The sequence below is a fragment of the Balaenoptera musculus genome, chromosome 11 (assembly GCF_009873245.2).
Source record: "Balaenoptera musculus isolate JJ_BM4_2016_0621 chromosome 11, mBalMus1.pri.v3, whole genome shotgun sequence".
NCBI classification, from domain to species: Eukaryota; Metazoa; Chordata; class Mammalia; order Artiodactyla; family Balaenopteridae; genus Balaenoptera; species Balaenoptera musculus.
Genome location: NC_045795.1, coordinates 31887464 through 31915261, shown reverse-complemented (window position 1 = coordinate 31915261; position 27798 = coordinate 31887464). Strand labels below are relative to the sequence as shown.

The 27798-nt window shown below is 45.2% G+C and overlaps 2 protein-coding genes across 5 annotated transcripts in view; one reads left to right on the top strand and one right to left on the bottom strand.

The window, feature by feature from the left end:
- The window catches only part of POLH (DNA polymerase eta), a 31011-nt gene extending 15144 nt beyond the window's left edge, over positions 1–15867 (top strand). Inside the window, exons 5-11 of the mRNA XM_036868613.1 lie at positions 2825–2994; positions 4599–4702; positions 5863–5982; positions 6577–6700; positions 7243–7308; positions 10684–10853; positions 12742–15867. Of these exons, the coding sequence (XP_036724508.1) occupies positions 2825–2994; positions 4599–4702; positions 5863–5982; positions 6577–6700; positions 7243–7308; positions 10684–10853; positions 12742–13627 (1640 nt within the window). The 3' untranslated portion in view covers positions 13628–15867. The remainder of the gene's footprint in view (positions 1–2824; positions 2995–4598; positions 4703–5862; positions 5983–6576; positions 6701–7242; positions 7309–10683; positions 10854–12741) is intronic.
- A 698-nt stretch (positions 15868–16565) lies between these two features.
- On the bottom strand, positions 16566–24508 carry GTPBP2 (GTP binding protein 2). Of its 4 annotated transcripts, none has more exons than XM_036868614.1 (12): positions 24287–24508; positions 22378–22404; positions 21907–22091; positions 21460–21568; positions 21062–21259; positions 20588–20762; positions 20209–20428; positions 19643–19778; positions 19465–19523; positions 18684–18855; positions 18068–18232; positions 16566–17838 (listed from the first exon to the last, which is right to left on the bottom strand). In XM_036868614.1, the coding sequence occupies exons 1-12, from the start codon at positions 24470–24472 to the stop codon at positions 17662–17664; spliced, it is 1809 nt and encodes a 602-aa protein (XP_036724509.1). In that variant the 5' UTR covers positions 24473–24508; the 3' UTR covers positions 16566–17661. The 4 variants fall into 4 exon arrangements, with proteins under 4 accessions (XP_036724509.1, XP_036724512.1, XP_036724511.1 ...); XM_036868617.1 differs by lacking the exon at positions 24287–24508 and adding an exon at positions 22585–22715 and having other exon boundaries at positions 17632–17838; XM_036868615.1 differs by having other exon boundaries at positions 17730–17864.
- Positions 24509–27798: the final 3290 nt, after the last annotated feature.

The following is a 27798-nucleotide window of genomic DNA, read 5'->3' as shown; positions in this document are numbered from 1 at the left end:
GAAAATGGGGACCTCAATCCTACAGCCACAAGATGATAAACTTTTTTTATTTTAATTTATTTTAATTAATTTATTGTTGGCTGCGTTGGGTCTTCATTGCTGCGCGTGGGCTTTCTCTAGATACAGCGAGTGGGGTCTACTCTTTGTTGCTGTGCGCAGGCTTCTCATTGTGGTGGCTTCTCTTGCTGTGCAGCACGGGCTCTAGGCGTGCGGGCTCAGTAGTTGTGGCTCATGGACTCAGTAGTTGTGGCTCACGGGCTCAGTAGTTGTGGCTCGCTGGCTCTAGAGCGCAGGCTAAGTAGTTGTAGCGCACGGACTTAGTTGCTCTGTGGCATGTGGGATCTTCCCGGACCAGGGATCAAACCCACGTCCCCTGCATTGGCAGGCGGATTCTTAACCACTTTGCCACCAGGGAAGTCCCCAAGATGATAAATTCTGCCAACAACCAAAGGGAGCTTGGAAGGCACTAATCAGCTCATAGCACAGAGGAAGGTACACCCGTTATCAGTATAGGGACTTCTCTTTTGTAGTTATGGTCCCTAGAGTTGTGGGCCATAGCTAAAGGTTTATCAGTTTAATCCCGAAGTTTTGGCACAAACTACCAGTGCTCACTCTTACAACAGTTCTAGTCAAATGCAGGTGACATGCCCATGTTTATAGAAAATCCTAGGGAATCTACTCTCCCCCCCAAAAAAAAGAAACTAGAATAAGTGAGATTAGCAGGGTTGCAGGGGACGAAGTCAATATGCAAAAATTGATTGTATTTCTATATATTAAAATTTTAAATGGGAAGTTGAAATTTAAAAAGCAATAGCATTAAAACCATAAAATTATTAGAGATATATTTAACAATATATGTGGAAAAACTAGTTCAGTGAAAACTACAAAACATCACTGACAAATTAAAGATGAAATCAATGAAGAGACCATGCTCATGGATTGAAAGATTAAATAATATTAGAGTTCATATCTCCCCAAGTTGACCTACAGATTCATTGCATTCCCTCCAAAATCCCAGCAGGATTTTATAGAAATTGATAAACTGATTCTAAAATTTGTATGGAAATGCAAAGGATGTGGAATAGCCAAACAATTTTGAAAAAGAACTAAGTTGGAAGACTTAACACTACCTGATTTTTAAGAGTTAACTATAAATTTATGGGGACTTCGCTGGTGGTCCAGTGGTTAAGATTTTGCACTTCCACTGCTGGGGGCACAGGTTTGATCCCTGGTCGGGCAACTAAGATCCCACATGCCGCACGGTGCAGCCAAAAACAAACAAAAAACACAAGCAAAGAAGTTTGAGGTGGCCTAGGCAAGAATGAAGAAAAGCTGAATAAAATACAGTGGGTTGCAATGGATACGTGAAATATTTTGAAGTGGGCTTTGGTAACTAAATAACTATAATAAAGGGGAATAAAAGAAAAGAAGCCAGGGGACTTACCTGGTGGTGCAGTGGTTAAGAATCCTCCTGCCAACGAAGGGGACATGGGAAGATCCCACATGCCAAGGAGCAACTACTGAAGCCCGCGTGTCTAGAGCCCGCGCTCTGCAACAAGAGAAGCCACCACAATGAGAAGCCCGTGCACCGTAACAAAGAGTAGCACCCGCTTGCTGTAACTAGAGAAAGACCGTGTGCAGCAACGAAGACCCAAGGCAGCCAAAAATAAAAATAAATAAATAAATAAATTTAAAAAAAAAAAGAAGAAGAAGCCAATATTAGATTTTAAACCTTTAAGAGAAATAGGGAGTTGTTTGGGAAAGAGAACCTTTGGGGAGGAAGATATAATAAAGGTTGACTTTAGTAGTATTTTGTTTGATAGTGTAATGAAAAATTCAAGAAGACTTTTTCTGTAGGGAGGTAGAAGTAAGGGATTAAAGTTAAGAGTTTGGGGATAGAGATTAAGATTTGCATGTACTTAGCATAAGCAAATTGAAACATAAGCCAGTACCAGTTCACCGAGAGAAAAAGCATATATACAGAGAAGAGGAGAACATTGCTCCGTATCTGCAGTTAGGGTGTTAGAGGAGGGAGACAGACCAGCAAAGGAGAGAAACAGCAGTCCTCAATAGCTGGAAAATACTTCCTTCTATGTGCTCGTCTTCCTCCTCTTCTCCATATATGTGACCCTTCACTCTACCTCTCCAAGATATTTTGAATTTTCTTGCCTTGTTCATACCTCATTACAGCCTCTTTAAAACAGCATGTGTATATTTCCTAACTTCCTTGTTATATAATACTTTTTAAATGTTTTTCAAAACTGTGACTAGTTCTAAATTGGATAGTAAGTTATTTTCAAAGCCCTAAGGTACAAAACTACTTCTAATTTAAATAGTTTGTCAAGAGAATAAATCTTCTACTGCCTCTGATTGGACTTAAGCTATTCAGTCTCTAAAAATACATAAATGCTAACTTAAGTTTATACTGAAGCGTGCAATAATTCTGAATATTTTCTAATTGAGTAACTTAATAGAATTCTTGGTGATGTGCAAGGGAAGTTGGAAGAAGAAAGTTGAAAAACTGGAGAGAGAAAACAGATGTACTTTTAAATCATTGCTCATGAAAGACAATACAAAATATTTGTTGCTTATTAGAACTTATAAGGTTCAGCCTGTGCTGGGAGATAAGGCTGCTAGAATTGGTATGAAGGAGAAATTGCTCTCTGTTGTGATACTGAATAGTCTTCTAAAGCGGCTGCCATTTTTGGTGAAAACCTACATATCTAAAGTATCTGAAATCTAAGCATTTCTGCATTAGATAACACAAATAAAACCCTGATTTAAAAAAAAAAGAAGTCTAACTGTTACCTCCCAACTTTTTCAGAGGAAATGCGAAAACAAGGCTTATTGCAATGGCTTGATTCTCTTCAGACTGATAACACCACCTCTCCAGACCTACAGCTCACTGTGGGCGCAGTGATCGTGGAGGAAATGAGAGCAGCCATAGAGAGGCAGACTGGTCTTCAGTGTTCAGCCGGGATTTCACACAATAAGGTGAAGGCTAATAGTAGATTTCAAAGAGAAACACAGATATCTGTAGTTAAACACAGCAGGGATAGAAACAAACAAAAAAAGTAAAACAAAAACAAAACAAAAAACAAACAGCCAGGATAGATATGAGTGGGGCATTTAAATCATTATACATATACTTTGAAATGGGTTTCTACTTAAACTTCACGGTGAAGACCAAATAAAAACCTAAGTAATTCTTTAACATGGGAATTGACATTGCACATGTACTTTCCTAAGAAGCAGGCTGAAAATTTTGCTGGAAATGGTTATTTACATAGTTGTATCCACAGTATTTCCTTAATGACTGAACTATCCGAAGAAAGGAGGAGGCAGGACTTCCCTGGTGGTCCAGTGGTTGGGACTCGGCGCTTTCACTGCCGGGGGCCCTGGGTTCAATCCCTGGTCAGGGGACTAAGATCCTGCAAGCAAACAAAGAAAGGAGGAGGCTAGTAGGAACCTATTTATTTTCTTTTCCGTTGCTGAATTTTCTAGTATTATCTCACTTCTTATGTGGAGTTCTGGGTGTTCTATGCTTTTGTTCTGTGCTTTCTGATTAAACTGCAGTGTGGCCCTGGGATCTTCATCCCCTTTGGTGTAGACTCAGTAGTTGGGCAGTGGCTGATTATTCCTAGTTACTACCTTCTCTCCCTCACTCAAGAAGAGGAAAGTTCCGCACTGCTCAGCTTGTGGGATCTTAGTTCCCCAGCCAGGGATTAAACCCCAGCCCATGGCAGTGAGAGCACCGAGTCCTAACCACTGGACCGCCAGGGAATTCCCAAGAAGAGGAAAGTTGCCAAACTACCCAGTAGAATTTTGGGGGTTTTTTTTTCTGGTTAGGTGGAGGGAGGGGAAACAAAAGTCTCAATGTAGTAATTTAAACTAGACTAAATGTGGCCTAGTAGAAGTTTCAGAGAATCTCTCCAATGAATTTGAAGAGTGATTTTATATTTTTCCTACCAATTATAAGTTGTTAAATGATACCACTGAAGTACCTTATTCTTTGAAAAGACTTCTCAAGGGTTTTTTTCATTTTGAAGTCTTATTTAGTATAAGAAGATGTTTGCTATTGGACAATGATTTCAAGCCCAGTCTTTATCACAGATACTAAATGATGGTAATCTGTATTAAATCCGGGACTCAAAATGGACTAACCATTAATCAAGAAATGTATATAAATGGAGTAGGGTAAAATGAGTTTGTTTTAGCATTTTCGTATGGACATACTAAGAAATGCATCTTAAGTCTCTTCTGTAGCTTCTCTACTTTTTCACCCTCTTGAAGTAGGAAAACCTTAAGGAATAGACACGGGTGGAATAAACGACTAAAGAAAGACTGAGAATGGAAGATGTGGAAAGAACAATGAGGATAATGATAGTGGGTCATGTTTTCCACTGTGGATGTTGTGGGACACCAAGCTTTGGAGATGTCTTGAGTTTCTGGTTTTGTTTTTGTTTTTAACATGGAAACCATTAGTTACAGCCCTTAAGCTGTGCCTTGTGTATGCATGTATATGTGTGTGTTAATATTCACCAACTCTGTGTGTGGGTGTTGACAGTAATGGGGTTTTTATACTTTCCATGCTCCAGGTTCTGGCAAAGCTGGCCTGTGGACTAAACAAGCCCAACCGGCAGACCCTGGTCTCACATGGGTCAGTCCCACAGCTCTTCAGCCAAGTGCCTATTAGCAAAATGTAAGTATTCAGGGAGCACCTTAGATTTCATTTCTATATATGTGAAGGCCCTCTCTGGTTGTAGTTTATTCTGTTCCATAAGGATTGGAGCCAGGGAAAATAGGTACCATGGGGACAGGAGGGAGATGACACAGAAAATTTTACAAACATTCTGAGATATTTTTCTTAATGAACTTTCAATTCCGGATTATCTGTGGAAGATACTTAATCCTGAATTTTAAAAAATGAACTGTTTTTTAGCCATATGTTTAACTTCCTTCTAGGTTTTTTACTCAAGCCTGTTACTAAATAACAAATAGGAATTTTACTTCTTTTCTTTGTTCTAGTAGCGTATCAAGCTGTTCAGGGCTACTGAATTGCTCCCAAATAAAATTAATAACTAGGTTGTGCATACCAATAGTGTGTCCTTGACAAGGGCTTATAATATTGCTGAAGGGACAAGATATAACTGTTCAAAGCAATAGTGAAAGTGCTATCATCAAGACTATATGTGAGTAACTGCTAAATGAATTGTACAGGTAGTTACCAAAGTTTATAAAAGTCATCTGAGAAGGACTTATGAAAAAGGCATGGGATTTTGTTATGAGATTGGCACAATTCGGAGAGTCAGGTGAGAATAGAAGAGAAATACCAATTTGGAGACTGTTTTGAGCACCAAGAGGGAGAAAATATAAGATATTTCCAGTGAACTGGGACCATATTGAGGAAGATAAGTGATGGAAAAAGGACTGAACAGAGAGGTTGAGGACAGATTATTAGACATCTCAAAGGCCAAGCTGAAGAGTTTTTTTTTTTTACTATATTCTTAAATATAAAAGGTTTTAGCTATGGAAGGGGTTTGTTTTGGAGGTGGAATTTTAATCCCTAAATGGGACAGTAGATCCTGTACAATTGAAAGCTTTATATACAGTTGACTTGATAACTAATTAATGACTTTACCCTTGTGTTTATGCTATGGTTAATCTTCTTCCCAGGCCCTAACTTCCAGAGTACTGAATTCTTATGCTAGAAAATCAGTAGTTTACAGGACCAATGTGTGTTCTCATTTTCCCTGAACTTTCTGGAGAGCTTCTTACTCAGGCAAAATGTTTTGTATCTACGCTAACTAGATATTTATGATGTGACCTATAAATCTTTTGTCTTTTTTTGGTTGTTGCTAGCCGTAATCTTGGAGGAAAGCTAGGGGCTTCTGTCATTGAAATCCTGGGGGTAGAATACATGGGAGAACTGACCCAGTTCACTGAATCCCAGCTCCAGAGTCATTTTGGGGAGAAGAATGGGTAAGTGATTCCTAATACTTTTCAATCATAACCTTTATGGATATGCTAAATTCAAATGCAGACAAGAGAATCAGGTAAAATCTAGACCTATCTTTAGGTTAATATTTGCTCCTCGAGGTAATTGCATTGGTCCTTTTGCTTTAAAATATTAAATCATTATAACCTATTAGTCTAGTTTTTTTCACGTGCCTAAATAGGTTGGTAGGATAGGAACTGTTACTTTGAAGCTCTGATATATGCATGTACAACATTTATGTGTGCTAAGATGCTGTTGTTCTCTTAAAAATCCTTGTATTTATGCTTAGTAAGTACCAAAAATACTTGGGGATATGAAATCTGTGGCTTAGTTGGCACTTTTCCAAAAATACAAATGATGACTTGGCTTTAGAAAGCATAATGTGTTCTCCTTGGCAATTTATCATTACTGGAAATCATTGGGAAGGGCAAGGATTCTGTTACGGGTGAGGTGTACTTAATTTTGAACAAATTTTTCCTTTTTCATGAAAGGGATAAAAGGTAGTATAATATAGGTATTTTGTTTTAACAAGAATAATCATTTTCTTTCACCTTAAACTTTTTTGCTGGTTTTATTAGATCTTGGCTATATGCCATGTGCCGGGGGATTGAACATGAACCAGTTAGACCCAGGCAAATACCCAAAACCATTGGCTGCGGCAAGAACTTCCCAGGAAAAACAGCTCTGGCTGCTCCGGAACAGGTAGGCAGACATTCTTGACAGAACATTGCCTCTTTTAAGAGAGTTGGTGGGTAGGTTTTGGTAGCTGTGGAAAGTTAGATGGGACCTTTATGCTGTAAAATATGAAGGAAATAGAAGGTTTTTTGTGTGCAGAAAATTGATTAGTTTAACTTGGGATTATTTTTTTTATTATTATTTTTTCCCTTTCTTCCATCTAAAAAGAAATAGAATGGAGCTGATTGAAGTTCGAAATGGAATTACTCATTTTTTGGTAGGTGAAATCTTTGGAGGCCAGGATATTGTGCCTCAAGTTTGTGTCTTTTTTTCTCAGAGCTGGAACATGCCTGAAATTCACCTGATGGCATGCCAGCAGGAAAAGAAAATGAAAGATCTTGAGCTAGGGCAGGTCAGAGTACTGAAGATTCCTATGATCCTGGGATCGTTACAGGGGAGACTTTGTTGCACACTTCCATTTTGGGGAGAACTGAACAAAACCACCATTTAGTTCTATAATGAACCTAGAGTCTTTAAATGAAAGATTAAAGTCTCAATACTTTTTTTAGGTACAATGGTGGCTTTTGCAATTAGCCCAGGAACTAGAGGAGAGACTAATCAAGGACCGAAATAATGTAAGATTTTCTTTCTTTATTCCTGGGGTGAGCTTTGGGATTTAAATACAAGTTGCTCCTTACCTTATGGAGTAGAAACAAAGATACAAAAAGATACCAGCTGGAAAATTTTAAGAAATCTTTTATCTTTTCCCATAAAACTGCCATAAAACTCAGTATGATTTTCAAAAGCCTGGATCTGTGAACGTAAGACCTGACTCCTCCTGTCTCCCTCATTACCATTTGCTTTTACTTTTTTGTATATTATCTAAATGTTACTGCAACTCTGAATATAAAGTGGATCTTCATCAGAGTACAGAACCATTAAGCAGGACATTTAGGGATTGGACTGTAAATTATTCGGCTTTAACATAGTCCACGTGACAAAGAAGTACTCAGTTTTAGAGACAGAGTCATAGGTCCAAGATGAAACATCTGATGATCAGTTTATCTTCTCTCTTTTAAAAAAAAAGCTCTATTGATACATATATATATATTTACACACCATAAAATTCACCCATTTATAGTATACAGTTCAGTAGTTTTAGTGTATTTCAGAGTTGTTCAACTATTCCATAATCAATTTAAGAACATTTCGTAACCCAAAAAAGAAATCCTATACCCACTAATAGTTACTCCCCCAGCCCTACGCAACCACTAGTCTGCTTTCTGTCTCTATAGACTTAATTATTCTGGACATTTCATATCTATGGAATAATATAATATGTGGCCTTTTGTGACTGGCTTGAAATCTTTCAATTAACATAATATTTTCAAGGTTCACCCATATTGTAGCATCTATCAGTACTTTATTCCTTTTTATCACAACATTCTATTGAATGGATATACCACATTTTATTTATCAATTTATCAGTGAATGGATATTTGTTTCCACTTTTTGGCTATTATGAATAATGTTGCTGTGAACATTCATGTACAGATTTTTGTGTAGACATGTTTTCATTTCCTTTGTATATATACCTAGGAGTAGAATTGCTGAGTCACATGGCAACTCTATGTTAGCATACCAGACTGTTGCTGCACTATTTTACACTCCCAGCAATGTAAGAGGGTTCTAATTTCTCTATATCTTTGTTATTGTCTTTTTAAAAATTTTTAGTGGGTGTGAAGTGGTATCTCATGGTTTTCAGGTGCTTATTGGCTATTTTATTTTCTTTGGAGAAATGAATGTCGAGATCCTTTGCCCATTTTTGACATGGGTTGTCTCTTTATATTGAGTTTTAAAAGTTCTGTATGTATTCTGGATACAAGTTCCTTGTCAAATATATAATTTGCAAATATTTTCTCCCATTCTGTGGATTTTCTTTCCATTTTCCTGATGGTATTGTTTGATATGTCCTCTCCAGTTGAGACATCAACTGTATACTGTCAGGAATCATCTATAATTACCTGTTTGCCCCTTTTTAGCTGAGGTGGTGGTAAATGTTTGTTCTTTGGGATGCAACATAAAGAGGTTGTGTTATGGGCCTATTTGACTTTGCCCACTAGGTGTCGCTCCGTTCTCATCTCTTTATTCTCTAACAAACAGTCAATGACCTTATGTCCTATCATCTCCCCCTAGCTCACTCCCCTCTAGACTCCACTTGCTGGCCTCCTCCCTGTTTATTTAACACACCAAGTAAATTTCACCAACTACCCTGTCATATCAGCAGCCTCCATCACTCTCTGCCTTACTCTGCTTTTTTCCATGGCACTTTGTAGTCATTTCTATTACATGCCATACTACAAGATAAGATCCAGAAGGGCCTGGACTTTATTCTCTCCTGTATCTCTAGATAGTGCCTGATACATAGTAGGCAGTCAGTTATGGTTGAACGGTTTTAGTCAACAAGGACTTGTTTGTAATTGCCTATTTGTCTTCTCTCGAGATATACAAATCTGTATAAACTGTATTTACAAAATGCACAAAAATACAAAATGTATTTTTACCTAGAAGTTGGTCGCTGCTCTTGGTTTGTCTTAGGGGTGTTTCTTCTCACTAGAATCTTTTGATTTTGAGGGGATCCCTATATATACTTTTTACCTTCTTGCCTCTTGACCTTTATTTCTTAGTTTGCTTTGCATCAACAGTATTCAGGCACTTAGACGTCACTGAAAAGTGAATCAGTGATCATGCTCTCTAGAGGCAGGCTCACTACACTTTATCTTCTATAGATGGGCTGTAAGGAGGTGCTAGCGGAGACTACTGCTGTTTTTTGTTGTTGTTGTTAAGATTGAAATATTTATGCATTTAACAAACACGTATTTTTAAATTAATTAATTAATTAATTTTTGGCTGCGTTGGATCTTCGTTACTGCGCGCGGGCTTTCTCTAGTTGCATCGAGCAGGGGCTACTCTTTTTTTTTTTTTTTAAAGGAATTCCTTTATTTTTATTTATTTATTTATTTATTTATTTTTAGCTGGTTGGGTCTTCGTTTCTGTGCGAGGGCTTTCTCTAGTTGTGGCAAGCGGGGGCCACTCTTCATTGCAGTGCGCGGGCCTCTCACTATCGCGGCCTCTCTTGTTGCGGAGCACAGGCTCCAGACGCGCAGGCTCAGTAGCTGTGGCTCACGGGCCCAGTTGCTCCGCGGCATGTGGGCTCTTCCCAGACCAGGGCTCGAACCCGTGTTCCCTGCATTGGCAGGCAGACTCTCAACCACTGCGCCACCAGGGAAGCCCGAGCAGGGGCTACTCTTCATAGCAGTGTGTGGGCTTCTCATTGCGGTGGCTTCTCTTGTTGAGGAGCACAGGCTCTAGGTGCACGGGCTTCAGTAGTTGTGGAACACGGGCTCAGTAGTTGTGGCTCGTGGGCTCTAGAGCGCAGGCTCAGTAGTTGTGGCACATGGGCTTAGTTGCTCTGCGGCATGTGGAATCTTCCCGGACCAGGGATCGAATCCGTGTCCCCTGCATTGGCAGGCGGATTCTTAACCACTTGTGCCACCAGGTAAGTCCACTTCTGCTCTTCTTAAGCAAAAGAGCATCAGAGCAGATTAAAGAATAGATCCACTACTCAATCCTGACACCCTTTCAATGACTTACATGAACCCTCCTTCAGTCACAAACTAGAATATAGTATTACAAGTATTTAGTATAATCTTCCTGCATGGACACCACCACCAAAAAAAAAAAAAACAAAACATTCAGGAGAATCCCTTTTAATTTATTCTGTCCTGTTCCCATTACCTGTCAAAATATCCTAGACATTCTAATATTCCATCATCTAAATTATGTCTTCTCCTATTACTTATACTCAGAAACAGCACAAAATTAAAAAAAATTAAACCTATTCCCAAACCATTCTGTCACCCTGGTTTTTTCCTTTCACAGAGTTCACTATATAGAAGCCACATGCTCAAGGTAACTTCAGTTCTCTCTCAATCCATTTATACCCACAGAATGACAGGGTGGCCACTCAGTTGGCTGTGAGCATTCGCGTACAAGGAGACAAACGTCTCAGCAGCCTGCGCCGCTGCTGTGCCCTTATTCGCTATGATGCTCACAAGATGAGCCATGATGCATTTGCTGTCATCAGGAACTGTAACACTTCAGTAACCCAAACTGAATGGTGAGTTTCCTTCTAACTCATCTTCTTTTGAGATTTAAACCCTGTCTTTATTTAAAATTAGTGGGTATATAAGCATTCCAGCTGGGGTAGGACACAGAAGAAGCACCAGAAACAAGGCAGCTCAGCTGCAGCCTCTTTGCCTACATTTGGTTTGAGAGGCAGAGTGAACCAATACTATCCCTGCCTATATCAATTTGCTGTAGTCAGGGGAATGACCAATTGTACTTAGGAGTACAGAACTCAAGTTTCAGGGAACTTTTCTCTCAACTGCTTGATGGTTCTATCTTAAAATCATCTTCCTTGATAACGAAAGTGACCTATTCACCAGTAATCTCTATCTCACATCCCAACTCAGTTACAAGCTCCACTGGTGTAATACCAAATGTCATAATAATAAACTTCACTTCAGCTGGCCATTAAAGATAACCAAGTATACACTGGAGTGTATTCATTTACTGTCCAGATAATAATGATTTTCAGTATTGGAATCCTATAATTATTTATTTAACATAGCCTCTTAAATTGAAAAAAGTATTCTAGATTCACAATGTAAATAGAATTATGTGAGGAAGATAAATTGGTTGTTTATTTATAGATCTACATTGGAGATTATAAAAAGAAAAGTTTAGTTAGGCACCTAAGTTACTGCATATCTGAATATATGGGTACTAAATGTATGGGTCTCTAAAGTTAGAGTCTTTGTTCTTTACTTAGAATAATTTACTTTTACTTCCTGGTATATTTATTTTCAAATACTGAATGGTTTTACTGAACCAAATGATAATTGTGATACTATGTTCACATTAAACCTTGTAAATTGGCAGACTATAACAAATACTACTCACCAAGAGTGTGAAATATTGACAGGGAAGCATAACGTTGTCTGATTATAAGACTGTCCCAGAGCATGAAAGAGGAGAATAGTGAGATACTGTCATGATAATTTTTTTTTTTAATTTATTTTATTTATGACTGTGTTGGGTCTTCATTTCTGTGCGAGGGGTTTCTCTAGTTGCAGCAAGTGGGGGCCACTCTTCATCGCGGTGCGCGGGCCTCTCAGTATCACGGCCTCTCTTGTTGCGGAGCACAGGCTCCAGACGCGCAGGCTCAGTAGTTGTGGCGCACGGGCCCAGTCGCTCCGCGGCATGTGGGATCTTCCCAGACCAGGACTCGAACCCGTGTCCCCTGCATTGGCAGGCAGATTCTCAACCACTGCGCCACCAGGGAAGCCCCAATTTTTAAATTTACCTCATCAAGGGACTAATCTGTATATAAAAGCACATTTCATCTTCCAAAATTCAACTCGTGAAAATTTATTTGGGTAATTAGACATAATGAGGAACTTTATGACAGGAATTTCTTGAAATATTTCTGAGACCAGATAACCAAAGCAGTTGTGAAATTTCATTCTCTAGAAATTCCAGAGTTGAAAGTCTGTCAGAGTTCCGGTTCTGTTTAAAAACAGAAGAGTGCATAAGAGGATTTTTTCAAAAGTCTTTCCAGTCTAAATATTCTAAAGCTTTTTTATTGCCCTGAATAGTTTCTTGCCTCAACCCTGAATTTCAGCAGCTCTGCAGCAGTATCTTATGAAAACAATAAACCCAGCTGTCAGGGGATCCAACTTACACATCTGACTTAGTAGGTGTTCACCAAGGTCAGTGGTTCTCAAGGTGTGGTCCTAGACCAGCAAGGTCAGCATCACCTGAGAACTTGTTAGAATGGCAGATTCTCTGCCCATCCCAGGTCTACTGAATCTATTAATCCAATATGCCCTCAAGTTTGAGAACCACTGCAGTAAGTTTCCTTTTGTGGCAGAATCAGAATCCCAATCATTTACAAACTGAACGTGTGACCTGGTGCTAATCTTATTCTTTTACTTTCTATTCAGGTCCCCTCCCCTTACAATGGTTTTCCTCTGTGCTACCAAATTCTCTGCCTCTGCCCCTTCACCTGGCACAGACATCACCATCTTCTTGAGCAGTGACCCAAGTTCTCCGTCAAAGGTGCCAATTACCAGTTCAGAAGCTAAGACCCAGGAAAATGGCCCAGCGGTGACAACCACTAAGAAAGCAACCACTTCTCTGGAATCATTCTTCCAGAAAGCTGCAGAAAAGCAGAAAGTCAAAGAAGCTTCACTTTCTTCTCTTACTGCCACTACGCAGGCCCCCATAAGCAATTCACCCTCCAAGCCCTCATTACCTTTCCAAACCAGTCGTACTTCAGGAACTGAGCCCTTCTTTAAACAGAAAAGTCTGCTTCTAAAGCAGAAACAGCTTACTAATGTTTTCTTCCCTCCACAAAAACCACAGTCCAGTCCTAAAGAGTTACCAAATTGTTTTCCAGCAGAGTGTCCAGATTGTGCCCCTGTCTGTGAAAAGGTGAAGTTAGGATCCTTCAAAGCAACTCCTGCAGAGATGGATTTGGCCCAGAACAGCCTGAGCAGCCTTACTTCTTTAACTTCCAAGTCTGCTCTGGAGGTGGCTCAGAAGGCAACTACTACCTCCAGTCTTCTGGCTGCTGAGGACCAAGTGCCCTGTGAGAAGTGTGGCTCTCTGGTACCTGTATGGGAGATGCCAGAACATACAGACTATCATTTTGCATTGGACTTGCAGAAATCCTTTTTGCAGCCCCACTCCTCAAACCCCCAGGTTGTTCCTGCCAGTTCTCCTCAAGGCAAAAGAAATCCCAAGAGCCCTTTGGCTTCCAATAATAAACGCCCTAGGCCTCAGGGCATGCAGACATTGGAATCATTTTTTAAGCCATTAACACACTAATGCTGCCCTCAGGCTTGCTGCAGGGTTTTAATATTTTATTTGTAACTGGGAGATGGAAATATGTTCACTTCTCAAGGAAATTTATAACTTTATAAAAATTTTAATAAGGAAAATAATCCGGTTAGATGCTGAGTTAAGGCTCCCATCTCAGGGATTCTAATTCTATTGTTGGCAGGGATGTAAAAACTCATCTTCCAGAGATACAACTGCATTGAGTTTTTAATTGTTAGTCTTTAGGGAAGCAGTGTCATACAGTTTAAAATGCCTGGGCCTTGGAACGTTAAGAGATCTGGTTCCAAACCTGGCTTTGCCTCTTGGAATACGGCCTTGAGCAAGTCACTTTCCTCATGTATAAAACTGAGATAATGCCTTAGATTATTGAAGATTGAGAAAAATGTACTTAAAGTATGTAGCTTAACGTTGGCACATAAAAGGAACTGAGTGAAAAAAAGTTTAAAAAAATTTTTTTATGTGAGGTGAAGACCTGAAACCCTAAAGTGGTAACTAATTTAGGGCAGGACTGTGTACATAGAAGCTACTCAATAAATACTGAATTTCATTCAAGTAAACCCTATCACAGCCACAATTTTAGCCATTGGCCCTTCTACCTCTTGCAATGAGACTGTTACTGGACTAGCTCAGGAACTCTGTTTAGATTGGCTAAGTCATGATCAGAACTAGATCATCTCTAGGACCTCGTTACTGCAAGTGTGATTTTGAGGGGCAGCAGCTCTGCCACCAGAGAACTTGTTAGAAATAGTCTCAGCCTTACCCCCACCCCTAATGAATTTGTATATTAACAAATTTGAGAAATACCATCTAGAAGATAATAACAGCCCACCAGGTTTGTAGAGGGCAATGTCATTTCCTTAAACTCTAAATACAAATGTAAGAGGTAAATGCTTGGGCCTTCAGGGTCACTGGCATGTTCATCTCTTCCCTACTGAAGTGTGAATCTTTAGCTTAGGGTTTTAAATGAATTATTGTAGCTTTTTGCACTAGTCCATGTTTATAGTACTGTATTCTTAATCTCCATTCTTATGTGTGGAAAGTCAGTTTTGGCTTTTCTGATATGGGAAATGTTTTTGATGATTACACAGAGAACCCAATCAAAGATGAACTGAGTGGTGGCGGGGGGGAGATAAGAGGGTAGGGAGAACGGTACACACAGTCCCCCTTCCCATACATGTACTCAAACCAGTACTTTTAGGCTTATTTTAGCTTATTTATAAATTGGGGGTCTGTAATTTGAAGGGGGAACATTTGAAAACCACTGTGTCTAGCAAATTAGTTCTTCCTCCAGAAAGACCTTCCACTTTGTGGCAGTTAAATATCTAATAAAAGATAGTGCTTACTGTATACATGGCTCTTTCCCTACTAGATTTGTAGATTTCTTAAAGGCAAGAATTCTTCACAGTGCCTTGCACACAACAGGTGCTTGATATTCACTGGATGAAACGTATATACTGAAAATTTTAAGATTACCAGAACTGTAACAATAAAAACGTACATACTACTTATACACCTTTTTATACTCCTCAATGTTGCATTAATGTAGCAAAGTGCCTCATTAGTTTGTGGAGATGTCTCGGTATCATTTTCCAAAACTTCCTTTCCTAATCTAGGGAGAAGTTTAAAAAAAAAATCTCCTCTGGGTGCTGTACAGATCAAGTTGAACAAATTTTTAACACTTCAGTTGACTGGAAGGAGTCAAATAGAAAAGTAATGTGGTAGAAACTTTGGTTTCATTGACCTTCTAGAGGCCAAGACAGGTAGTGGGGGGAGGTAGGGGGAGCACTAGTGAATAACCAATAAAGACAATACAAGCAGCACACCTTGTTTTCTTGGGAATGCCAGCCCTGCCCCAGCATACTGGCAATGAGCCTGTGGAGGGGGCAGCAGACAGACATGCAAAGGTCAGTGTTGGGAGAAGGCTATAGTACCTTTTTGCTGACTATAACCTTCCCTCATAGCGGTTTATCAGCAACCGTACAGAAGTAAATGGTTCTTAGTTCCCAACACCAAGAGGAAGCTCTTCAACCACAGGCTTCTTAGTAGCAAGTTAAACCAGTGATATATAAAAAGCAGCTGAGCCTGAATGGTAGGGAGGCTATCACTTTAATACCCTGGAGGCAGAATACCCATGGGACCATGGCCCACATTTATAATTAAATTTCTTTTGCAAGGATTAGTACTGAAAATGTAGTCCCTGCTTATTTTTTTTTTGGCCACACTGCACAGCATGCGGGATCTTAGTTCCCCTACCAGGATCAAACCCTCGCCCCCTGCAGTGGAAGTGTGGAGTCTTAACCACTGGCTGCCAGGGAAGTCCCTGTAGTCCCTGCTTTTTACAGTTGACTTTAACCTTGGGCCATATTTCTTCACCCATAAAATGTGGTAGTCAGGTACTCTGAACACAAACAGGAGGAAGGGACAAAGTTTTCACCAGCTGGCTTTCGGCTCCAAAAAGCCAGTTTAGACTATATAAACCTCACTTCAGGCTACTTTGCATTGCTAGGAAAAGCGTGAGGACCAGATTGCCATGTCTCTAAGTTCTACTCGTCATTAAGTAGCTGGCACGCTTATCTCCAAATCTCTGACAGGGCACAGTCATCAGCCTCCTTACCCCTGTGACCATTAGCAAGTGGCCAACTCCTCAAGTACAGGGTGGATACCTATCTTAGCTGAAAAGGTGGCAGTTTCACTTTCTATTCTGCTCACTCAAAGAACTATGCAAAACAGGCCAGAATACTTGAGTCACAGCACTGGAATACTGATCGCAAGTGGGGGAGAGGAAAGGAAGCAGGGTGAATGAGATACCAAATGGGTTCTTCCCCCATTCAGGGCTCAGCAGTGTAAGGATTTCACTCGTCTCTGATCCTGGAGAGGAATCCAGCTCTGGAAGATGCGCCTGGGTCTTAAGCATAAGCACAGTGTGTTCAATAAAACATTTTTATTCTGTACAATATATATATGTGTATTTAAATATATATATATATATATATGTATATATATATGCAGAGAAACCTCAACCAAATCCCTGAGTCCATGGGAACCCAGGACACTAACAAAGGGAAAGAGGGAATCCATGCTCTAAAGAATAGGAAGTATGGCAATATCTTTCCCTTTCCTCCAGGTTCCCTGCAACAGAGGGAAAGGGATGATCACTACAAATTACTAAAACAAGAGAGGACTTACATGGGGGCAGGATGGGGAGCTGTGAGTCAGGTCCCCAGCCACCAGTCTGGGGACTGTGGCAAAACATCCTGTTTGATCCAGCATTAAAACTAACAGATCACTGCAGAGGAGGGGACAAGACTGATTGACATGCAGCTGACCTTCGGTACGCCAAGTCTTAGCTTGGCGGCCCCACACCTGGGCCAGCACAACAAATAGCACCTGTGGGGCCTTTGAGAGGAGGAACTGGGGACATGGCCCTTGAGTGAAGAAGGGAAGGGAGACAAAGCTGAAGAGCAGACCTCATGTCTCAGCACAGGGCGGGAGCACTGCCATTCACTGTCCCTGTGCCATTTCTTCAGACCCTGGGCCACCAGATGGCCAGGAGCAGATGTCTTTTGTCCACAGTCAAGTAGAGATGGGCAACTTACATGGCCTTGAGAAGAGGTATAGAAGAAGGAGTGCTTTCGAGGACCACCCCCAGTTGTTGTGACAATTCCTGACGTGCAGGGACCACACCGGCGAATCATGCCCAGTCCTGACAGTTGGGCCAATGTGGCGGTGATCAGCTCCCTCCAGTAGACAGGCCGTAGGGATGCCAAGCTTGATGAGCCAACCAGGCGGACACACAGCTGCTGAGCACTGCCCTGAATTCTCCTGTCCTCTCCCTCAGGACTGCCCCTCCCTGGTCACACCAAGCTTGGCGTCTCTCCAGAAAAGGTGGCAGGGAGCAAGCAGCAGAGAGTACCCCTCACTCCCTAGCCTACTAACACGCAGAGCCGCCAACAGGGGGCAGCATGGCCGGAAGTCACCTTATGTACTGTAGGGACAGCAGTAGAGCTGTGCCTGCCTGGAGTTCAGAAGCCCATGTTGGCCTGGGCCTCTCCCGCTGCAATGGCTTGCACATCAGTGACATGGCCGATGCCCTTGGTGACACCCTCCCGGAACAGCAGCTTGGCGCCCACCTTCAGGTACTCTGGGTGTTTCAGGAAGCGGAAACGTACCACTGCCTTCTCCCCTGTCCGCAGCTTGTCCTGCAGCAGATACATGGTCACTGCCCCTGGAAAGTACCTCCTGTCTCTACCAGCCTTGGCTCTCCACCCTCGGGGGCCTAGCAGGCGTCTGCCCACCCCAAGTGGGGCTTTGTCCCCTTTGTGGGATAAGGGAGCTCTCTACAAATCTGGGGACGGGCTTTCCTCCTTTCTGGAAGCAGAATTCTGACTTTTCCCTGGGAAAACAGGGGCATGGCTGGGCCCTGCTCACCTTGGCATGGATCTTTTCCACCACTGCTGTTTGACGTACGTTGCCCACGTGTACTGTCACCTGGAAGCCTCGCCGGAAGGTGGTGGCGTGGAACAGCAGGACTATCTCTGCCTCGAACACTGAGCAGATGGTGGGATTCATCTCTGGGCTCACCATCACCATGCCCTGGGGAGGCACAGCCCCCAGACCCAGGAAGGGCAGACCTCACGTTAGCCTCTCCTCCCCGGCCACCCTCACACCCTTTACAGCTCAACTTCCTCCTCCTCCAGGACTTCCAACACAAAGACCTCAGAAAACAATACTGAAAACTCTTTCTTTTTGAGGGAACCCTTCCTTACCCACCTTTCATGTCCTCTAACCCTTCTAACGCTTACTACTTTCAGAGTCCTGGACATTCGGGTTGCACCACAGTAATTCACATTTAGTGATCTGCACTGTATGAGTACCCTAAGCCTTTTTCATACACGGACAGTCTGTGTAACCGGCTTCTTGGGTTAGAGACTAGGTTCTCTTCAAGTTCCCCTGAAGCACCTTAGACAGATGCTTCTCATTCAAGGAGGCAGCCTCCCAGGCATTCCTCTTTGTGTTCTCTCTCCAACCCACCCTCCCACCTCACCTTGCGAAGGAGTGCTCGGTCAAAGTCCCCGAGGGCCAGCGTAGCGGCCTGACCAGCTCGCAGCACACGACAGGCAGAGCGGTTGCGTTGGATGCTGCATACTCTCAGCTCCAGGAAGCAGCCATCGTCCGTGGGGCCCACCACCAGCTGGTCGCCCTCACGGCAAATCCCACTGCAGCCCACAGGGCAGGTGGCACAGCGTCAGCCTAAGCCCCCCTACCTGCTTCTCTACTAGGTCCTTCCCTTCTAAGATTGAGTCCCTCGGGTGGGAGAAAGAGACCCTAAGTTCTGACTGGAAGGTAGGGGAGATGACTGCCTTGCCCCAGTCCAGAATTCAGACTGAAGGCTAACACCAGGAAAGGCTGGCAGTGACGCTGGCAGACAGGTACCTGTTGATTTGACACTGAGCACTTGATCCCTGAAAGAGCAATTATCCCCTTGGGTTTCATCCTCTGCTTTGGAAAGAGTCTTAAGGGACCTCTCATTTCCCTAGTTGGAGATGAAGTCAGTTGATGCACTCTAGTTTTCTTCCTGGGGCCAAGACCCACACCTCTCCCCCAGGGGCCTGGAGAGTCCTAATAAGCAGCAATACTGTTTCTTCCCTTATAAGCCAATACACAAGCTTTCTCTAGCTCCTCTGATGGTGAAAGCCTAATTTACAAACAAGCACATCCTTTAGATGGGCTCTGTTCAACTCCAGGGTCTCCTTTGGGCTATGATGTCTTCCAGAGTTTGGGTATGTGAGGGCTGAGTAGGGTGGGTAGCAAGAAAGGCAATTCACCTGGAAAGTGTCCCTCCAACAACTGTCCCCACCTCTGGTACTGTGTAGATTTCATCCACCTGAAGCCAAAGAAGATTCTATCAAGGGCTGGCAAGTCCAAAATCTCTAAACAGACTCGGGGCTGGGAATTGGTCCCTCCCAGATCCCCAGCTCACTGCCCGTTCAGATGGCCAGTTACCTGGAACTCCGTCAGCTGCTGCATGAGTTCCTCCTGCTCTTTGCTGTTGGTGAGTGGCGGCAGAATATTCAGAAAGACTTTGAGCAGGTCCAGACTCTCTCCAGACACGCTGGACAGTGTGAAGATGGGGGTGACACTGTAGAGGGAGGCAGGGAATGCGCAGATCAGGAAAGTTCCAACAGGAAGCAGAGGCTGGAGCCCTATACATGGAAAGGTGAGCTTCTCTTGGAGTGGCGAGGGGCTCCTCTCTGTTGTCTGCTAAGGTTCTCAGGAGCTTGGGGCCCTCCCTCTGTGAGCCATGGAGTGTGGCACGTGAGGCCCATCCCAGAGCCCAGGGAGACGGAAATGCCTGGCACAGCACTTCGTCCCCAGGGTCCCAGGCGTCAGCAAAGCTGGCTTGGGGGAAGGGTCCAGCCTTTAGCAAAGACGTCCTCCTACAATCCCAACCTGAAAAACCACAGAACTGAGCCAGAACGGGTCTGGTCCTAGGGGGAGGGGTACCCCATGTTCCGGGGCCCTGTGGAGCCATCCCTGTGTATTAGGGCTCTGGAGTGAGAAAGGCTTACTTGGGGGACTGGGCAAACTGCTGGGCAGCAGTGACGGCATCGTCCTCAGAGGTGACCAGCATGGGGACCTTGTGGCAGCCAGGCTGCTTGAGGACCCGCTCTAGCTGGCGTACCGTCCTCTCCACTGTGGTCTTGGCACACAGGTCCACCTTGCTGACCACGATGAAGAAGGGCACTTTCAGGGCCAGTGCCAGCCCCAGATGTTCTCTTGTGGTGCCGGCTGCTCAGAGAAGGCAGGCAGGCAGCAAGAAGAAGAGTTAGAATGAGGGAAGGAGGAGAGAGCAAGAGGGGAGTTGGTCTGGCTCCCAGATTTAAGGAGGCCCAGGGTAGGAGAGTCAGCACCCCCCTCCAGCCCCATCCCTGCCCCGATGCCTCGTACCAATCCCAGTGTTAGCACTGACAAGGAGCAGGGCACAGTCAGGGCAGTAGGAGGTGAGGCCGAAGATGGTGGTGTGCAGGTACTTGTGGTGGCCTGCCAGGTCGATGAAGGTGATCATCTTGGAGCTGCTCTCACAGATCTCTTCTGCCGTCCGTGAGTCACTGTAATTCACCACCTGGCCCAGAGCCCAGGGCTCTCAGTGCCCCCTGCCAGCCTCCCCAACCCTTCAAGAGTTGCCAGGACCTAAACCAGTCCCTGGGTGACCCTGCCTCTTAACCCTGAGCCCCATTTCAGATTTAGTTCAGTTGATTCCCCATTTGTTTTCTAAGGAGGTCAGAGCTGGTTCAGTGCCCTCAGGGCCTTTGTCTACACTATTCCAGAAAGTCTCCACACTCTGACCTCAGACTCCGTCCTTCACCACTACCATCCCATCCTTAGAGTCTGGTCCCACTGGGTCCCGTTGATTGCATGCACCTCTCCCTTGCTGTTAAAGCCCAGGATCTCGAAGCTGATGCTGGAGGTTCGGCCGGACTGAATCTCATGCAGGTGGCGGAAAAGGTTCAGCCGAGCCCGGCCCCGCCCATTGTCCAGCTCTCCTTGGGTCAAGACTCCAAGCAGAGTCGACTTCCCTGAGTCCACATTCCCCAGGACAGCCACACGGAGGTCCAGGAACTGTGGATGAATTGTCAGAGGTCAGGGCTCCAACCCTTCACCTCTCTCCACTGAGAGTTAAGGTCAAAGGCAGTGGCACTCTCTGGGGACCAAACGATGAACTGGACCCACCCCAGGGTCCCAGGCCAGGGGAGAGTCTGCCACCACGGGGTCCTCCCAGGGAGCATGGGCGTGAGAGGCAGGGAAGGGTGTGAGCCCACCTGTTGGTTGTCAGGGACCTTTCGTACCAGCACCTCGGTGATCTTCCGGGGCATGTCACTATCATAGTCCACTTCTCGCTCCCGGAGAACAGTGATGTCTGCCCCGACCCTGCCACGGCAAGGCCACAGCTGCCACATCTCACCTGTACACCCCTGCCCCCTTCCATCCCTGCTCTGGACCAATGGCCTTCTCATACCTCCCACAGAGCTCCCAACACCTTTCTTCACTTCCTTACCCCCCCTCCAGTCTATCCCACATCCACAGCTCCCTTTATACAAACAAACCTTAAGCAAAGGAGCAAAAAAGCCTGGATCCAATGCAGAGGATCCCAGAAACCTAACCCTCCCCACTTCAGCCCTCTGTCAAGGGGAGGCAGGCCCTAGGTGACTGGGCATGCGTGGGTCCAGATTTAGGGAAAGGAGAACCAAGGGGAAGGGGAAGCATACTTCTCTGCCATCCGGTGCAGGGTCTTGAGGGAGGCCCGCATCTCCTCCTCAGCCAGCCCCACCAGCAGCCCATTGTCTTCTACTCCAATCTGGTAGACAGCCTCACCGCGGCCCTCCTGGAGCCGCCACTTCATCTGTGTCACCAGGTGCTCAAAACGATACTGGGATGGATTCACCAGCTTCAGCTTAGGGCAGGTGAGGTATCATGAGAAGGTAAAGTCAGAGATGCTCCTCCTGAACCCACATGCTCCCCATCTGTCCTGCCGAAAGGACCAGGACCTTCCCTTCCCTCTTAACTACCCTCATCCCTGACCTCCTCTAACAGTGAGTCCTCTTCCAACAGAATGAGGTACAGAGCCCTTACCCTGAACCACATCTTTAAGTTACTACAGATCATGAAGTTAGAAGGATCTCAAAGAAATCATCCCACGCCAGCAAGGACAACCTGACCCTCCCCAACCTAAGACTCACTTTATATTCGATGTTTCCATCTTCAGCCTGAAAAGAAACAGGGAGCAGTTACCACACACTGTCCAGACCTAACCCCTACTTCCCCTTGATTCCCACTGGGGTCCAGGCAGCTAACTTAAGAGAGCAGGAAGCCTCAGCTGCACTTGCTTAGGCAGGTGTCTGTCAAAGGTCATGGCAGACCAGCCCTATACTCAGTCCCAGTGTTACCTCTCTGAAGGAAAGGCCTCTGAGAACACAGTCAGTCACCCATCTAAGCCAGGAACAGAACCCGGATTCCCTCCTTTTTTGATCACTGGCAGCACGCTCTTCCTGGATGCAAGATTCTCCCCCTCCCTTCCCCCTAGGGCCTCAAACTGTTGTCCCCACAAGTCTATGTCTTCTCCGTGTCCAGGCTGCTGAGGCCATTCTTTGCCACTCATCTGAGAGACACCATTTCCTTCCTGCCCGCCCCTCTCAGCTGATGACATCAAGAATAAGAGGTTGCAAGAGGTTCTGGAGCACGGCCAAAGGGTGAGCTCAGCACTGGTCACTACAAGCCTGATAAGAAAGGAGTCCAGGTGAAAGAGAGGCAGGGCTCCAAAGTTGGGGTTGAGATGAAGAGAAGAAACTCAAAATATAATGAAGGAGATAGACGCCACAAACTAGACTCACTGTGGCTTTTCCCCTCCTGTCCCCTAACTCTCATGCCTCAGTTGAGGTGAAATCTTGAGTCCATCCCACAATCTCCTCCTCTTCCCTATATCAGGTGACCCAACACAGAAGGATCCTGTTGCCTGAGCCTGCCCCTCTCGGGTACAAAAGGATATGAGATTTGCCTGTTCTGCCTGTCCTGCATTCCTGCACTCCTCCTCCCTGATCATTTTATTTTTCTTTTCCCCTTCCGGTCATCATTCCATCCCTTCAAGGCCCTTTGACTCCCAGGCTCTTACAGGTCTTCACCCATAATCTCCACCTCATGGAGTATAAAGGAGATCTTTTCCCATCAGTAAAGACCTTCCTTTTTATCATTTTGCTGGAGATGAAGAATTAGGATGGTTTCAAAAAGTGGTACAAGGATAATGGTCTAGGCTAATGGTTATCAAAGTGTGGTCCCAGGACCAGCAGCATTCATATCACCTGGGAACTTATAAGAAACGCAGACTATCAGGGCCACCTTTGACCTACTGAATCATAAATTCTAGGGGTGGAGCAGCAATCCAGGTGGTTCTCATACATGCTAAAGTTTTATAACCACTTGATGAGGCTCTTCCCCTGGGTCCTCCTTTTCTAAGAGGGACAAAGTAGCAGTTATTGTCTGCCTTAGGGACAGATGGAGCAGGAAGGTGGAGGCTGTCCCCACTTCCTCATAGGACAGGGAAAGGGCAGGAGGACTAAGCCTGACTGTTCTCGTGTGTGTGTGTGTGTGTGTGAGTGTGTGTGTGTGTGTGTGTAGTGACAGAACATATTGCTTGTGTGTGTGTGTGTGTGTGTGTTTGTAAGGACGGAACATATTGCTCTTTTCCCGGGTACTACCCTCCTCCCCGTGGAACAAGTTCAGAAAACTCTTAACTCCTCATCCCAGGATGCAGTCTCCCTTCTCCTGTTGCAGCAGGGAGGGGACCGGGGCATTTTACTCTGCTCTTCCCAAAGGGATGCAGGTGGGATCCCCTTTCCCCACTTCTGGAGTTACCTAGATCAGAGTGGGGGGATCCCCCTCCCCCCTCTTCCTCCCTGGGGTCCTAACACCGGAGGGGGAGGCCCAGTCTCTCTGTCCCTCCTCCCTAGGGTCCTAGGACCGGAAAGAAGGGTTCTCCTCTCCTGGGGGTCTTGGCACCGGAAGGGGGTACTAATTCTCTCTGACCCGCCTTCCTGGAGTCCTGGGACCGGAAGGAGTGGTTTCCTCTCACCCCGCCACTTCTCAGGTGCTTACCTCGGGGGGCAGGTACGGGGGGTTGTTGGCTTTGCTCCCTCTGTTCCTTCCGTTCTTCTTCTTCCCCTTCGGGCCACCGCAGCTGCTGCTGCCGCCGGCGCCCCTAGCCTTCAGGGTTCCGCCCACGGCCGGGCCCCCCCCGGGCCGGCAGCAGCCGCCGAACAGCTCCGATACCCGCGAGTCCATTCGCCGCTGCCGCCAGCCCCCCGCCCGGCCCCTCCCCCCCCGCCGCCGCTGCCGCCGCCGCCGCCGCCGCCGCCGCGCCTACTGCCACGGCCGAGTCGAGCCAGCCAGAGGAGAGCTGGGTGGGGCCCTGCGCAGGCCACGCCCCCACCCTCCCTGGCCACCGGGTCGCGTCAGAAACAGCCGCAGGGCACCAAGGGATATAGAGTCCTCAAGCCTGCGAGCTCCCTGGAAAGAGCTCGCCGCCGCCCTACAACTCCCACGCGGCATCGCGGCGCAATGGGCCGCGGGTGGCTTCGGGGCGTAGGCAAGGAGCGCGCCTTTGCCCGCAAAGGCCTAAGGGAGCTGTAGTCTAGTTCCCAGTCTCCGAGCGCTGAGCGGGTCTTTTCCTGGGGCCTGGTGGTGGCGCAGTCATCAGAGGCGGGGGGCTTATATCAGAATCAAACTTTGCAGGCGCTTCTGGGTTTAGCCCCTTACCGCGATCCCAGACAACGGGTTTTGGATTGGAGAGCTGTATAACTGAGGGCGACTTGTCCCCCCAGCCTACTGGCTCCGCCCATGCCTCAGTTTCTCCCTCGACGGCCGGGGTGCCGTTTGGGTGAGTCAGGACCAATGCCAGGGCGGAGGCGGATGGTGGTTAGCTTAATTACGGCTTTTAATTTTACGATGATTATGCCACCTTTACACAGTAGTCACTGGTTTATTACCAGGCTGGCACCTTCCGCGGGCTGGTTTTAGCAGCCCGAGATACCGCGGTGGCCCCGACACGAGGCCCGAGCCCATAAACCAGCCTTGCAGCAAGGGCCCGCAGCGAGTATTACCCCTCCCCTTTGTTTTGAAGCGGAACCAATCCGGGAGAACCGAGTTTGGCTTTAAAACCGCCAGGGCTGTAGGCGGGGCCTGGCCCCTACTTGGGGCGGGGCTGGGGCTCAGGTTACGTCAACCACGGCGAGGGAGGGGGAAGTTGCCTGGAATAGAAACTTGGCCAAGGGCCCAGGGGATTGCTGACTTCTGACTTTCTTGCCAAGCTGTCGTCTCTCTTGCTCTTTAGGGCTCTTGCAGTCAGCAAAGAGTAAACACATTCAGTGACATAAACCAGTGTACGAGACACTAGAAAGGCAGAGTGGAGAAGCAGTTAGTGTTGCTGACCTAGGAGTCAGGACGCCGGAGTTCAATTCCCAGCTCCGCGGCTGTCTCGTATGCACCACTCACCCATTGTATATCCACTTCCGCCCTCTTCACAAACAGCGAGATACTCATACACGGCCCAGAAATAAAACAACCTTTCCCGCCAGATCTCAGTTTTCCTTGGAAAACTAGAAGCAGCAACAGTGGCTTACCTCTGGTGATCCTTTCAGGGGTTCAGACTTGGTGGAGTCCATGGCTTCCCCCCAGGACCACAAGGAGAAAAGCAAGTTACTGATCACGTAGTTGCTGTCCACATGGCATAACTCCCCAAACTGGTGAGAGCAGAAGGACCAAAATCTGCAAAAGGATCTAGCAGACCCGGCCAATTATGTGGTCTTCAGTGGTTGAAAGCACACGTGACTTCTCAACCCTGTTCAGCTAAAGGAAGGTTTTGCTGCAGAGGTCAACCGTAGCCAGGGGCACAAGCACACCAGGGAAGCTGCTACTTAGGGGCTGAGTGAGAGATCTCAAGAAGGTTGGGGATTGGAAGCGAGAGCTAAGACTATTCTCCCAACATTATCACCACCACCAGCTCTGGGGTCTCTTGATAACCAGGGCCTGCTGCACTCGCCTGATAACACTTGTCCTCTCATCATCATAGATCTTTCAACCACCCCAACACACACAATTTCACTTCATTCTTTCCAATTCCCTTGTCTCCTAAGTGGAGAACTTTTAAGAGATGGGAAGGGATAACCCATTCTGATATCCATTCTTAAACAACCTGGCTTACCACAGACGGGAGTGAAGGCTGGCAGAGAAGTAGGCTGAATAGGGTTGTCTGTCCAGGAGGAGATCAGAGTCCTGGGAGATGGAAGGTGGTATATGTGTCTAGTTTCCTGGAGGGGTTGCTTATGAGGTGTTTATGATGTGGTTGCCTGTGAGGTAAATAATGGGTGTATACATACAGACTTTTTTCCTGGTATGTAATTATTAGTCATTCATTCTTTGTGTATAGTACATTTACATACGTTTTAAAGTCAGACTTAGCAATATTTCCCTTTATATTTTCTTGGTTTTGTGTCATGTCTAAGCCAACCCCACTCCTAAATTATGGATTATTCTCCAGTAGATGTTTAATCGATTTGGAATGTATCTTTATGTAGGATGTGTAATAGGAACTAACTTGATTTTTTTCCCCTCCTGAATGGATAGGGAGTTGTTTCAAGTTATTTGCTGTGAGAAGTCACCCTCATCATATACTAAGATCTACATATACATTGATCTGTTTCTGGACTGTCTTCTGTTTTATTATCTGTTTATTCCTGAGCCAACACCACAGTATTTTAATCATTATACTTTTATGGTATGTTTTGATCTCTGGTCCCTGCTTCCTGAAACACACATTTTTCTTGGCCTCTACCACCTAATACTTGTCTGTTTTTCTTTCTACTTCTCTGGCTACTCCTCAGTCTCCTCCACAGATTCTCTCTCTCTTTCTGCTCATCCCCTAAACATTAGTGTCTTCAGGATCCTTGGTCATTTTCATTCTATACAACCTCCCTGGGTGATCTTATCCACTCCCATGCTGATGACTCTCAAATACATATTTCTATTCCTAATGGTGTTCCTAAATATCTCTTCACTATCCAATGGAACAGCAAACCTATCAAAAACTGAACTCATCTTTTCTCCTTACCTATACCCCAGTAAAGCTGGTCCTCCTCTGGTGTTCCCTCCTTCACTGAATGGCACAACTGGTCATAGAGTTGCTGAAGTAAAAAACCTGCTTATCTTCTTGACAGTCTCTCTCTACCCCTCCTCCTCTTCCTGGGCTCAACCACCATGCTCATTGGACCTCCTAAATATCTCTAGGGTTCACCCAGTTCTCTCCACCCCACTGTGACTACCCTAGTTCAGGCCTCTTTCACCATCTTTTCTGTAAGATGTTACGGAAAAAACGCGAACGAACTTTTTGGCCAGCCCAATAGTTGGGTAATTCCAGTTGCTAGCTCTAACTGGTATCCCTGCCTCCTCCTTTATCCTGTCTGTAATCTAGACCCAGTGTAGAGATTAAATTTATAAAATGTAAATGTAATTATGTCACTCCCCTACTTAAATCTTTCAAAGGTTCCCCCACCCCACTACGGGATCAAGTTCAAACGCTTTAACATGGCTTATAAAGCTTTGCCATGATCTGG